General features: G+C 42.3%; 1 protein-coding gene across 1 annotated transcript in view; it reads right to left on the bottom strand.

Annotated features, from left to right (window-relative positions):
• The window catches only part of ALDH1L2 (aldehyde dehydrogenase 1 family member L2), a 47,284-nt gene extending 33,159 nt beyond the window's left edge, over positions 1-14,125 (bottom strand). The window contains exons 1-3 of the mRNA XM_015427591.1: positions 13,871-14,125; positions 3,374-3,518; positions 2,263-2,497 (exon numbers count right to left, since the gene is read on the bottom strand). Of these exons, the coding sequence (XP_015283077.1) occupies positions 2,263-2,497; positions 3,374-3,518; positions 13,871-13,921 (431 nt within the window). The 5' untranslated portion in view covers positions 13,922-14,125. The remainder of the gene's footprint in view (positions 1-2,262; positions 2,498-3,373; positions 3,519-13,870) is intronic.
• Positions 14,126-14,352: the final 227 nt, after the last annotated feature.

Raw genomic sequence — 14,352 nt, 5'->3', positions numbered from 1 at the left:
AGGCATGTCAGGGATGCTATCCTGAAAGCAGTTGCTGCGACACCCCTGAAGGTGGGGGAGAATGCTGTCAGAGCGCTAAAGGATATTCCATTTGAAGTAAGACAACGCAGAAAGAAATACAAAGAACTTGTGTTTTTCCTCCAAACAAACTCAATTGGATATAAATGGCTGTTTCCAGAAGGAGTAATATTCAAGATCAAGGAGAAGAAGGTCAAGATTGACTCTGTTCTTAAAGCTCAAGAGTTTCTAAAGGAGCAGCTGGGAAGGCCAGAGGACGAGAAAAAAGAAGAGGACGATAAGTCCAGTGGAGAGCTGGAAACTGGTTCGTCTGGTGAGGACTCTTTGTCTGAGCAGGGGGCATCAGCCCCGAAAAGTTCCTACAAACTGCGGAAGAGAGAGAAGAAGAAGTAAAGGCTGAAGGACTCTGAATTGTGCCTTTGAGAACTTTGGTTTTAGGGGATTATGGGGGGCACTGTTATTGGGCAATTAAATGTAACTGGGGATGGTTAAAAGGGTTAAAAGATTGACACAGTTCATAAGAAGTACAAAGATGAAAAGTCTGAATGAAGTATAAAAAGCTAGTTGGAGATCTCCTCTCTTGGGTTTTTAGTTAGCAGTGGGTTCTTTACTTTCTCCCTTATATGTAGCTTTCCCTTTCCCTTTTTTCTGTTCTGGTTTTTGTAGTGTTTAAAAAATCCCCTCCGGGGGCTTAAAAAAATGCAATAAAAAATCCCCTCCAGGGGGCCAAAAAAATAAAATATGCAAATTTGCTTTTTTATTAACATTCAATTAGACTGTGTGAAAGAGCCACATGCAGCTCTTGAGCTGCAGTTTGGCCACCCCTGTCAGTGGGATATGTTCCAAGAAATCATGCACAGAGTTTAGGTTGTATGTGCTGTATGTATACAACAATGCAAAAAAGGAGTCAAAATGGGTAAAGCCAAATCTACAAGTCACTTTTCCTCCCATTTGCCATTCCAGATGCAGAGCATGGGCACAGAGAAAAGCAGGAAGGGAATAAGCTATGGGGATGAGACTTGCCCACCACTCTGACAAGGGAGGGAAGTTTGTCATTCTCCATCTCTCAGGATTTCAGGTTTTTGTAATCTATTTCTTAGGGTTCCAGACAGCTCCCAATTATCCTGAATAAAGAGCATGACATTTTGCTCCTGATTATGTGCAGTTCTTTTCCAAAACTGACGTCAGAATTGCCACTTAACTTCCTATATAAAAAAAAGCTTTCTAAACCCTTGTGGCCAAGGGGTTCAGTGGTTTTTCTAGTTTGCTTTTAAGTAGAGTGAATGAGTTCTACTAGCTTGAAATACTAAAATTTTCTTCATGTAGGAGAAGTTTTCATTTATTATTTATTTTTATCCCACCTTCCCTCCAAGGGACTCAAGTCAGTGTCCAGAGTTCTCACTTTCTCCATTTTATCCTCACAACAGCCCTATGAAGTAGGTTAGATGGAGAGGGGATGTTAGCATATAATGAGCCCAACTCTTGCAGTATATAAAATAAAAATTTAAATCCTTAATGTGGGTTTTCTTTATTTACACATTCAATATAAGGTCCAGTTAGTCTGAGAGCCATCTTATTGTGATGGCACTGGATCTTACAGTGGGCTAGTAGAAAATAAGGGTTGGCTACCAAGCCCAGAAAAACTGAGTGGACCACCAATGATGAAGCTGTTTACACCTCCTTGGAGACGTAATTCTGCAGGCTAGGGGCCAGCCACCAATAAGATCCTCTCATGAGTCCCCAACCACACTAACTTCATAAAATGAAGCAATCCTCTGGATGGTCTCTTACAAGGTCAACCCTCTGAATTGGGCCAGGATGCAAACAGTATGCCAGGGTAGTTGGTATAAGTCTGGTTTATATGTCAACTGCAGTGAATGTATTGATTACCCCTTAGCTTTACAATGGCCCCTTAGCTTTAAATTGGTCTGGTAGTCTAGAGCTGGGGTAGAAATTTCCAGGCCGCCCATCATCATGGACTCTATTTGGGTCTTTAGTTTTATTAAATTGTTCTGTAGAATTTTAATGTTTTATATGTTTTTATGGCATTATGCCCTCATGTACATCGCCCAGAGCCCAGCGTAAGCTGGGATAGGGCAAAATAACAACCCCTGTGCTTCTCCTCCTTCAAGGATGTTGTTCTCCCATCCCTAGCACCCTTCTGACTCCCCCTCTCCCCCAACCATCATTTTAATAGTTGTTTATTATTATTATTATTTGTTTAGCTAGGCCTTTTTTGCTCACCAGTTGATTGCAGATGCTCCTCTGTGATGGGGAAGGATGGATGGATGATAAATGATGGAGCCATGCTTTGGACTGTCAATAACATCCATGGGAATGAACTGCGTGCAGAAGGGAAGTACATTCAGCTCTGCTCCAACGGATTTATAGGTTTCAAGAACTTCTTGGATAGGCTTGCCTTTAACTCTCCACTTCGAGAGCTTAAATACAGGAGTTCCATCTTTTTCTGCAGCCGATGCTGGGGGAAAAGAAAGGAAAGGAGTGTACTTGCAAATATTATCGTTAATTGAAAGTGCAAAATGCATACACATAAAATGTTTAAGAGCATGAAAGCCAGTGTTGTATAGTGGTTCGAGTACTAGGCTACGATCTGAGAGACCCAGGTCTGAATCCCCATTCTGCCGTGAAGACTTACTGGGTGACCCTGAGCCAGTCACACACTCATCCAAGCCTACCCTACCTCACATGGTTGTAGTGAGGATAAAATGGACAAGAGAAGACTTATGTAAGTCACTTTAGGTCCCCATAGACGTGAAAAGCAGGGTATAAACAAACTACATAAATAAACCTTTGTAGTGGGAGCCGATGCAACATGTGCTTCTCCCACACTGCTCTCAAGTACCATCAGAACATTTAGGACACATTGGAAGAAGCCCATGATGTGGCATCCTCACACACTAATATCACTCCTCCTGGCAAGTATGGCAACCTTGGCATAGGGAAGAGGTCCGAGGGTTTAGAACTTAAGTTGTGATGTGGGAGAGTTTGATTAACATTGGAATCCAAATCAAACAAAGTGGGTCCATGAAAGATGAGGCTACGATAAATTGGTTAGACTTTAAAGTGCCCTTATATTCTCTGTTGATTTTTCATTGTAATCCCGTGTGGGTTGAAGCAGCCTGTAACGGGCTGATTGAATTCGTTTAGCTCATGGCTGATAAGAGATCTGGATGCCTGGGAAGCAACAGACAGCTGCTTCCCAACAAATACAACTGCAATGTATTCTCTATCTCATTAGCCCCATGCCAAGAAACACCAACATGAAGCATCCTGGTATGGCTTAGGCACATCTCCACTATAAATATCATGTTCAACATTCAATACAAGTACTTACCCAAAGGGTCGGCCTTTCCATTTTTGTCTGGGACAGTGAACACTCCCACAACTTTGTGGCCTTCTTTTTGCAAGTGCCTGTAGACTTCTTGTCCAAAAAGACTCTGACCTATTAAAGCTAGCTTTAGTTTATTCGGGTAATAAATCTGTCAAGAGTAAAAGCAAAGCACATTTCAGATGACATGAAAGCTAACTTATCTCCCCTGAAAATCTCCATAACTAATTGGCTGATTAGCATGGATTTCCCCAGGAAGAAATGTGATCATAATGTTTGATCATAGTAGGCTGGATCCAATCAGCCTTTTTTTGCTTAAAAGGTAAAGGTTTCCCTTGCTCAAAAGCTAGTCGAATCCAACTCTAGCGGGCAGTGCTCATCTCCATTTCCAAGCCGAAGAGCCAGTGCTGTCCAAAGACATTTCCGTGGTCATGTGGCCAGCATGACTAAACGCCAAGGAGCACGGAATGCTGTTACCTTCCCACTGAAGCAATACCTATTTATCTACTTGCAATTTCTTGCTTTTGAACTGCTAGGTTGTCAGGAGCTGGGGCCAGAGACAGGAGCTCACTCTGTCACACGGCACCAGGGTCTCGAACTGCTCAGCTACAGACCTTTCGGTCTGCAACTCAGCACCTTAACCTCTGAGCCACTGAATTCTCTTCTTTACTGCAGCCTCCATCCCATTTGATTTTGACCATGCAGGTTCCATGATCCTCAGCATAGCTTTTTGGGGTGTTCAAAGGAGAAACCCCTCCACCTATTTTCACTAGGAGAAAAGATGGCTGGATCCAACCCAGTGTCTGCTTAACTGCATGTGCCTTTTGCCACACACATACACTGTAGGAATAATGTTTATTAAACATTTATCCCACCCTTCCTAACCTCTATCAGTATGACATATAAGTGTGGCATCCCCCACTCAACAACCCTGTGAAAGAGGTCAGGTTAAAAGAGTGACAGTCCCCAGGCCATCCAGCAAGCTGCATGGCAGACGGAATGTCTGAACCCGGGTTTATCCACTACTCCATGTTGGTCAATCATAGTTTCCCACCAAAAGGAAAGGAGCAATGAGCAGTGGATCTGTGTGGCAGGTTTTGGATGAGAAAACAGCAAAAGGGGGAAGGATAATGTCACCTCTCCCTGCATGCTATGGTGTAAACATCTAGGAGGACTTGCCCACCAACCACTCTGACAAGGGAGGGAAGTTTGTCATTCTCCATCTCTCAGGATTTCAGGTTTTTGTAATCTATTTCTTAGGGTTCCAGACAGCTCCCATGTGAAAGTCTTCATGTTCCCTAACAACCACAAGGACTTTGTGTAGATGGAGTATAAGAGAGCAGTATGAAAGTCACACAGCTGTCTGTTCTGCTGCAAGGCTGCGTTTAGGTGGCCATATATATATTTGTGTTATCTCATAGGACACCATACATCTTTTGCTATTTCATTACATCCATGTGTGTGTGTGTGTATAAAGTGCTGTCAAGATGCAGCTGACTCATGGCGACCCCAGCAAGGGGCTTCCAAGGCAAGTGAGAAGCAGAGGTGGTTTGCCATTGGCTTCCTCTGCAGAGTCTTCCTTGGTGGTCTCTCTTCCAAGTACCAACCTTGCTTAGCTTATCTGTTCTGCTGCAAGGCTGCGTTTAGGTGGCCATATATATATTTGTGTTATCTCATAGGACACCATACATCTTTTGCTATTTCTTTTTTTGGTAAACAAATTTTATTTTCTCAGGAATACAACATATAAAACATTTCATTCTATCAATTGTCTACCCCATTCCCAGTTCCTCCCCTCCCTCCAATGGCTTCCCACAATGCTTCCACCCCTGCTCCAAATTACTTCATATCATCAACAATATCAGTTTTTCATCATTACAATCTAAAGATAACATCGTTTGACTTAATATTGATCTAAACATATTAAGTTTTGTTTCACATCCCAGTTCTTTTCCAGATAAATTTTAAAATCATTCCATTCTCCAAAAAACTCATCGTCTTCTTTGTTATTCAGTTTTTTTGTAATCTTATCCATTTGTGCCATGAACAGAACTTTTTGTATCCATTCTTCAACCTCTGGTACCTTTTCTGTCTTCCAAAACTGAGCATAAATCATTCTCGCTGTCACTATCAGGTACCAGAGTAAAGTCTTTTTAGTCGTATTGACTTCTTCCATTTTAAGTCCCAAAAGCAGAATTTCCGGTGCTTTTTTAAAAGAACATTTCAATATTTTTTGCATTTCATTGTGGACTTTTGTCCAAAAGTCTACAGCTTTCTCACAAGTCCACCACATATGATAAAATGAGCCCTCATGCCTCTTACATTTCCAACATTTGTTTGACATATTTTGATTCATATTTGCAATCTTCTTAGGTGTCATGTACCACCTATACATCATCTTATAACAGTTTTCTTTAACATTAGTACATGTCGAGATCTTAATAGAGTTTTTCCACAAATATTCCCAAGTTTCCATATCCACTTCCTTATTCATATTAATAGCCCATTTTAACATTTGTTCTTTAACAGTTTCATCTTCAGTATACCATTTTAACAACACCTTATACATTTTAGAAATATTTTTTCCTCCTCCACTCTCCCATACCTTTTCAATTTCATTTTTTTCCTCTCTAAAACCATAGTTTTTTTTGTCAGATCTAAAAAGATCATAAATCTGCATATATTTCAACCACTCATATTCATATTCAATTTCATTCTGCTTTTTCATTACCCACTCTGTTCCCTCTTTTTTAATTAAATCTCTATATGGCAACCAGTCTCTACCTCGCTGTCTTGAGTAAGATATCAACACTTCTACTGGTACAATCCACAATGGTCTTAAGTCACTCTGGTACTTCTTATATCTTGTCCATACCATATACAAAGCTTTTCTCACCAAGTGAAGTTTAAAAAAACTGTCCATTTTTATCTTGTCATACCATAAATATGCATGCCAGCCAAATCTACAATCATGCCCTTCCAACCCCAACAATCTGTCATTTTCAAGCTTCACCCATTGATCCATCCATGTTAGACAAACCGCTTCATAATATAGTCTAAGATTTGGCATTTGTAGACCTCCTCTTTCTTTGGCATCACAAAGTATTTTCATTTTGATCCTTGGTTTCTTGCCTGCCCAAACAAATTTTGACAACTCTTGTTGCCACTTGGCCAACAAATCCGTTTTATGCAGAATTGGTATTGTTTGGAACAGGAACATCAAACGTGGTAGGACATTCATTTTTATAACTGATATTCTTCCCATCAGTGATAAGTTCATTTTATCCCATTTCTTAAAATCTTGAGTCAGCTTAGTCCATAATTTCTCATAATTATTCTTATATAGGTCTATATTTTTTGCCGTTAATTCAATTCCAAGGTATTTTGTTTTTTTAACTACTTCACATTGTACCAGTTCTTGTAGTTCCACTTGTTTTTGTTTGATCATGTTTTTACATATAAGTTTTGTTTTATTCTTATTTACGTAAAAGCCGGCCAATTCTCCAAACTCCTTTATTTTTTGAAAAAGCAATGTCAATTTTTCTGTTGGGTTTTCCACCATAAACATTACATCGTCTGCAAATGCTCGATATTTGTATTGGTGTCCTTTATGTGTCAAGCCCTTTATTTCTTGATCGTACTGTATTTTTTGTAAAAGTATTTCCAATACCCAGATAAATAATAACGGTGATAACGGACAACCTTGCCTTGTTCCTTTCTGTACTTTGAAGTTATCTGTCAGTTCTTTATTCACATTTATTTTAGCTCTTTGTTCAGAATAGATAGCTTCAATACAATTTCTAAAATGTTGTCCCGCTTCAATCTTTTCCATCATCTGGTGCATAAAATTCCAATTAAGATTGTCAAAAGCTTTTTCTGCATCAACAAACAGAAAAGCTACTTCTTTTTCTGGGTGCTTTTCATAATATTCAATTGCGTCCATTACTATTCTTACATTGTCTCTAATCTGCCTTTTGGGTAAAAAGCCCGCTTGATCTTCAGAAATTACCGTTTGTAAATAGTTTTTCACCCTTTCTGCAATAATTTTTGCAAAGATTTTATAATCGTTGTTCAAAAGAGATATTGGCCTGTAGTTCTTTACATTTGTTGAATCTTGTCCTTCCTTTGGAATCAAAGAAATAATTGCTTCTTTCCATGAGTCCGGCACCTTTTTGTTTTCTCTTATTTCGTTGGTTAAAGCTTCCAGGACCGGGGAAATTTCTTCTTTCATCTTTTTGTAGAATTTCGCTGTAAATCCGTCCGGCCCAGGCGCCTTCCCCAACTTTGTCTCTTCTATTGCCTTCATCACTTCTTCTTTTTGAATTGGACCATTTAATAAATCTTTGTATTCCTTACTTATTTTTGGTAGTGGAATCTCCTTTAAATATGTTTTAATCTTCTCAAGATCAACTCTAGTTGTTTGGAATAGTTTAGCATAATACTTGAAGAAACATCTCTTTATTCCATTAGGATCAACGAACTCTTTTCCATCTTCTATTATTTTGGTTATCATTCTTCTCTCTCTTCTAGCCTTAAGTTGCCAAGCTAAGTATTTTCCCGGTTTGTTCGCCCCTTCAAAAGATTTCTGTTGTAACTTCTTTAAATTCCAATACATTTCCTGATTCCAAGTCTCATTCAGTTGTTCCTTCAGCAACTTTAATTCTTTAATAATTTGCTTTTTTCCAGGCTTCTTTTTTAATTCCTTTTCTTTCTGAGCAATTTTTTCTAACACTTCTGTTTGTTTTTGAAGTTTTTCCTTTTTTTGCTTCACGTTTTGCGAGATGAGAATTCCTCTCATCACCGCTTTATAAGCATCCCATACAATCTGTATCGGTGTTTCTTTATTTAAATTTTGTTGAAAGAATTGTTTCGTTTCTTCCTTTAACATCTCAATTACCGTTTTCTTATCCAACAAGTCTTCATTAATCCTCCACAGAAAGGGTTTTTTCCTTTCTGTGGAACTCCATACCACCGGATTGTGATCTGAATTACATCTTGGCAAAATTTCAGTCTTATGTGTTTTCATTGATAATTCTTCAGACATCCAAATCATATCAATTCTGGAAAAAGAGCAATGTCTATTGGAATAAAAAGTAAAGTCTTTCTGCATCGGGTTCCATTTCCTCCAAACATCTTCTAATTTTTCTTGCTTAACTAATTCAAAAAAATTCTTTGGCAATTTTCCGCTGAATTCGTTGTCCTTTTGTGGTTTTCTGTCTAGACGATCTATTGTCCCATTAAAGTCTCCGGCCATAATAACTTGCTCATAAGTCAATTGTTGTAATTGGTCAGTTATATCCTTAAAAAATTTTTCCTTTGCTCCATTGGGTGCGTACACGTTGATCAACAATGTTTTTTTCTGCTGAATCATTAATTCCACACCCACGTATCTGCCATCTATGTCCTTAAAAATTTCTGTAGGTTGTAACTCCTTCTTCACATATGTCACAACTCCTTTTTTCTTGTTTGAGGCCGCAGAACAAAATTCAATTCCAAATAAAGCATTCTTTAAATATTTTATATCCTGTTTTCTAATATGTGTTTCTTGCAAGCATATCACGTTGCATTTCTGTTTCTGTATCCAATGATTGATTCTTTTCCTCTTGTTTGGTGAATTTAATCCATTAACATTCCATGACAACAATTTGTACTCCATTATGCGTTTTATTTTAAAGTTCTCCAAAGACGTCCGCATTGTCCGCCTTAAATTTATAAAAGTCCATCATCGATCTGATCTGAATCCTCCCACCTTGATACGTAAAGGATAAACCTTGTGGAATCTCCCATCTATATCTGATGCTCAAAGCTCTGAGTTTGTCCGCCAAGGATTTATACCTTTTCCTGTCTTGCAGTATTGTTCTTGGGAGTTCTCTCATCACCATAATTTTGTTTCCCTCTATTACAAAAGGGACGTTGAATTGCTTCTTGAATATCTCCTCTGTTATTGATCTTGTTGGTTTAAGTTCTGGGTCTGAGTCGGCTCTTTTCTTGCCTCTCCTGGTCTCCGTCTTGGCGATTTCTTTCCAATTCACAGATTCGCAAAATAAAGCACTCTTCTAGATGATAAGATTTAGTCCTCCATGCCTCTCTGTTTACGCTTTCCAAAGACCCTTAGAAATATATTAAAAAAGCAAATTTAGTTGAAGTCCTCCTCAAAATGTCGGGCGCAACTTCTCTATGGTAATTTCATGTAGAGTAGGTCAAATTGATACTTTGCAGGCCCTTCCTTCCGCATACAACTCACTTCCGGTCCGGCACCTTTAAAAGTTCCACTGTCTTCCTTTCGCTAATGCCCGTCTAGGAATTCAACTTCCTGGATGTTTCACACGGACCTCTTTCTTTGTGACACCAGCCTGCTCTTCCCACGCTATTGTTCGTGAGTTTCGATTTTACAGTTGCGCACACGGCTCCATCTTCACCACAGGAATGTTAAACAATAAGCGTTTTTACAGTTTTTAAAGGCTTCAATCAACTTTTTTCTCTCCGGAATCGGATTTCTGGGATTTACTATTCATTTTCCGCTCAACCGCTTAATTCAAATTGACTCCAAACTCAGTTCAGGTAAGCGGCACGTTTTTGTTATCTAGCACGTTCAAAACGGGTTTCGCATTGTTTCTTTTAACTCACAGTTGTTGTCCTTCTTCAAAGAAGTCTGCTGACGAAGAATTTATGCCGGTAATCCGGCTCGATCGGCCACTATAGAGTTGCTTGGCACTTGCCTTCTTCGTGGGAGGAGGTCAAAGCCCAATTCAGCTTCTTCCGAAGCTGGATTACGCCAACCTCACACTCCCTCTAGGGCGCTGCTGCCTGCTTGTCCCCCCCCCTCGCTGGGGAGTGATGCGTTGGGCTGTGTATTGCCCAAACTGTCAAAAGTGGCCGTCGCTCGCTTCGCACGATCGCGAAACGCTTCAGTCCTCCATCTTAGCCAGACCGGAAGTTACATCTTTTGCTATTTCATTACATCCATGTGTGTGTGTGTGTGTGTGTGTGTGTGTGTGTGTAAAGTGCTGTCAAGATGCAGCTGACTCATGGCGACCCCAGCAAGGGGCTTCCAAGGCAAGTGAGAAGCAGAGGTGGTTTGCCATTGGCTTCCTCTGCAGAGTCTTCCTTGGTGGTCTCTCTTCCAAGTACCAACCTTGCTTAGCTTGTGAGATCTGATGAGATCCAGCTATAACATATCACCTTCCTTCCTCTCCATTACATCCACACAGGAACAATATTGGGGAAGTGGCTAGAAAGACTCTCCATAAATGTTTTCCTTGGCGGATACTCACTTCCATGCTAAATCTCAATCTAGCCACCTAAAAATGCCCTGATTTTCATAAAGACTGTGTTCATGTGGCTTAACACACATACAGACACTAGTGATGGTAATCAGGTGAGGTATACGTGTAGGCAATCTGCCTGACTACTGACCCGTAGCACAGTGGCTACACAGCTATCAAATACACACCACAAAAAGTACCTCAGGGAATGTCCTTCAGTGGCCCCGGTCACACTGGGGGGAAAGGCACGGCTAAAGTGCGGCTTTTTTGAGCCGCATCAAAAGAGAAGCACAGCGGCGGGATCAGACAGATCCCCCCAGCTGCCGCGCAAGTCCTCCCCGGCACGATCAGATGCCGGGAGGAAGCCATGGACCGGAGAGCGAGGCAAGCCTGCGGCGCATGCGTGTGCACGCGCAGTTTGGCAGGACCTCGCATGTTGCGGGAAAGATGGTCGCGCCGGCGATCAGACGACCGTCCCTGCAGCGGATTTTCCGGTAGGTACTAGTGTTTTCTAGGGTTTTTTAATATCCGCATCTTCGGCCGGAAGAGACGGATCAGGGACGGGTGCGCACCGCTTCCCAGATGCTGCGGTGTGATCGTGCCCACTTGATGTGCCCCCGATCCGTCCCTCTTGCGGATCTAATCACCCCATGTGACAGGGGCCAGTGTTATTTAGGTAGTAAAGATTGGTACAAATGATGAACCTTTGGAAATACATTTTTTTAAAAAAGATACATAGTCCAAAACACAGTTGTCGTAACATTTGCAAAATAATTCAAGAGCCCAGTGGCACCTTAAATTCTGTTAGTCTTCAAGGTGTCCCTGGATTCCTGTTTCATTCCTAACTCCCTGTAGATCAACAGCATCCCAGTTCCTTAGCCACGTGCGTTAGAGCCTCTCTTCCAAGGTAGGCCTGGGAATGAGCTGCCTCTACCTATCCTATTGTCCAAAAGGATGCCTAGATGCCAAAGGATATGTGCAAGTCAGATACAGCCCACGGACCACTAACTAGTGCATACTGGGAGCAATCATCACCTTCCATTCCAGCACTGTTATTATGCTTGGTCTCCCAAATACACAAACGCAAAAACAAATGATGAAATAGTTGTAAAGAAGTAGCAAGGACAAAAAAAGAGTTTCCCACAGATACTACTTTGTTTCAAGGAAGCTGCAAGATTGCTTCCATTTCTGTAGGGTCTTCTTTCAGCTTTCCCATATGCTCTGAGTGGAAATCTGAAGCAAGCCCCTCCCCATCCAGATGCTATGTGCTCTTGCCAGTCACCCAGCCTCATAGTTAGCATTGCTGATGCAGCTCCAAGGAGCTCAGATGAAGCCCTCTAACTATAATAGCCCCTTGATGTGCAGTTTACATTCAGGCAGTAGATAGCACACTGGGTAACATTATCAGAGGGAGTGTGGTGTTTGGAGTAGGACCCAAGAAACCTGGCTTTAAATCCCCACTTGCCATGAAACTTCCCGGCTGACCTCAGGCCAGTCATTCCCTCTCACTCTCACAAGGTTGTTGTGGAGAAGGGTAGAGACGTATATGCTACCCAAGCTCTTTGAAGGAAGGAGGGGATAGAAGTGAGCCAGTGTTCCCTTCTAAGCTGAGTTAGTGTGAGCTAGCTCACAGTTTCTTAGCCTCCAGCTCACACATTTTTGCCTTAGCTCAGGAAGGAGGGCTCCAGAGCAGACTAATTTATGCAGTAGTCAAATTGCTCGCTCACAACTTTAACGCCAGCAGCTCAGAAAGAACTATTTTTGCTCACAGGGCTCCACAGCTTAGAGGGAACATCAGACCCAGTATGTAATCTATCTAGGCTTCAGGAAAGCAAGAGCTAGTTAGCTGTGTCTTCAAAATTCACTGCTTGGGGTGACTTTTGTACTGGTATAATTACACAAATGGGGCTTTCTGCACAACACCTGAAAAAGGAGTGCAGCCTTACCACCTCAAGGGACTTTTTCATTGACAATACCACAACATCCTGTAAATAGCCCTGCTGCAGGCTGAAAGAATCCTAATGCCAATGGCCCAGGCTAGCCTGATCTCCTCAGATCTCGCAAGCTAAGCAGGCTCAACCCTTGTTAGTACTTGGTTAGTACGTCAAAGAAGTCCATGGTTGCTATGTAGAGGCAGGCAATGGCAAACCACCTCTGTTCCAGTCTTGCCTTGAAAACACTATGGGGTTGCCATAAGTTGCCTGTGATTTGATAGCACTTTCTGCCACTAGGATGAAGGCATAACTTCGTTGTTTGAAGAAAGAAAATGGCTTTGATGTTATTTTTTATGTAGGACTCCGAGTCTGAGACACGTTGCAGGAGGGTGCTTAACCTCAAAAAAACCTGTTTGGAATTCTCTAAAACTAAATGATGTGAGCTTAGGGGGAGGAGTGATGTTGCACGTTGCTACATACTCACATCTCTTTTGCAAACATATTCAATTCAAAACTCACAGAAATAGACAGACTGTTTTGTGTAGTGCAGGCTTGGTCTTGGCAGACTGCCCTTCCATCCCTCACTCACGCAGGAATGACTTTTGGCCCGTCACTATCCCTCAGCATAACCTTCCTCACAGGGCTTTGTTAGTAAGATGTTTGATACATAAGTTGTAGCAATGTACTCAGGTGTTGCATTTTCCCATGGTTTAAAAAAAAAATGCATTTGGCGCAACATAGGAGGAGATACTTCAGTAACCACCACTTCCAAGAAGGCAGATGTGCACACATAAACAAATGAGCTATTTACTGCATGCATTCACACATCTGCACACTTAATATCTTGTACGTGGACCCAAAGAATGACCTATCTGTATCAGATAGACTGATACAGGTAAGTATTACACCAAAAAGGCAGCATTTGGTAAACGCACACTTGCCAAGCATTACAGTTCAAGGTTTCATCCTTTTAAAAATAGGAGCATCAGATAGAAAAAAAGAACTCATGGCAGTCCTGGGAGTGCTAGCGCTTGACCGAGCCCCACTGCCCAAATTCATGTGACAAGTTGTTGGTTTTTTAAAATCCTGTTACCAAAGCTCCTGTGACGGTCCTCCCCAACCATTCCAGCTCTTTCCTTTTTATCTTTTCTTGCCATGTGCAAAAATAAAATGGACCCAAACGTCAAACTCTCGGCCTTTTTGCAAGCGCGACCCTACAGGGCACGGGTAGTATCCCTCTGGTGGGGGCCGGCTCGCATGCATGCGTCTTATCCATCCCATCCGGCTGCCTGTCAGATACTCACCGTGGCCGAGGTGGAGAATTTCCTCAGCAAATGGTTGGTTCTCCCGAGCATTCTGGGCGCGAGACTCCCGGTCCAGCCCCGGCGGAGATCTGGGTCTGCAGAGCAGGAGTGATTGGCGGGAGAGGCAAGACCCCGCGGCGGAGCCCGGCAGTCCTCGATGCCCGGCCGAGAGCCCGCAAGCAGCAGCAGCAGCAGCAGCACAGCCTGGCGTCTGATGCAACAGACAGGCTGCCATTGGCCCGCAGCCAGGCCTCAGCATTCCCGACGGCCGCGCGCGAACGGGAGGCGCGCCAGCTAAGCAGCAGCAGGGGCGGGCGGGGGAGCGCCTCCTTTCTCCTCGGCCTTCCCTCCCGAGCAGCGCGCAGGTCTCCATGGGGGGGGGGGTCGCAGGTTTGTGGCCCCCTGCGACCTTAATGACGGGCGTTTCTGGCCTGCCATCCTCGTTCTTCCCCCTGTGGAGCGGGCAGGCATTCAACAGGTTG

This window comes from Gekko japonicus, unplaced genomic scaffold, assembly GCF_001447785.1.
Source record: "Gekko japonicus isolate JY-2015 unplaced genomic scaffold, Gekko_japonicus_V1.1 scaffold28, whole genome shotgun sequence".
NCBI classification, from domain to species: Eukaryota; Metazoa; Chordata; class Lepidosauria; order Squamata; family Gekkonidae; genus Gekko; species Gekko japonicus.
The sequence above is the reverse complement of the archived record's forward strand: the minus strand, read 5'-3'. Positions and strand labels throughout refer to the sequence as shown.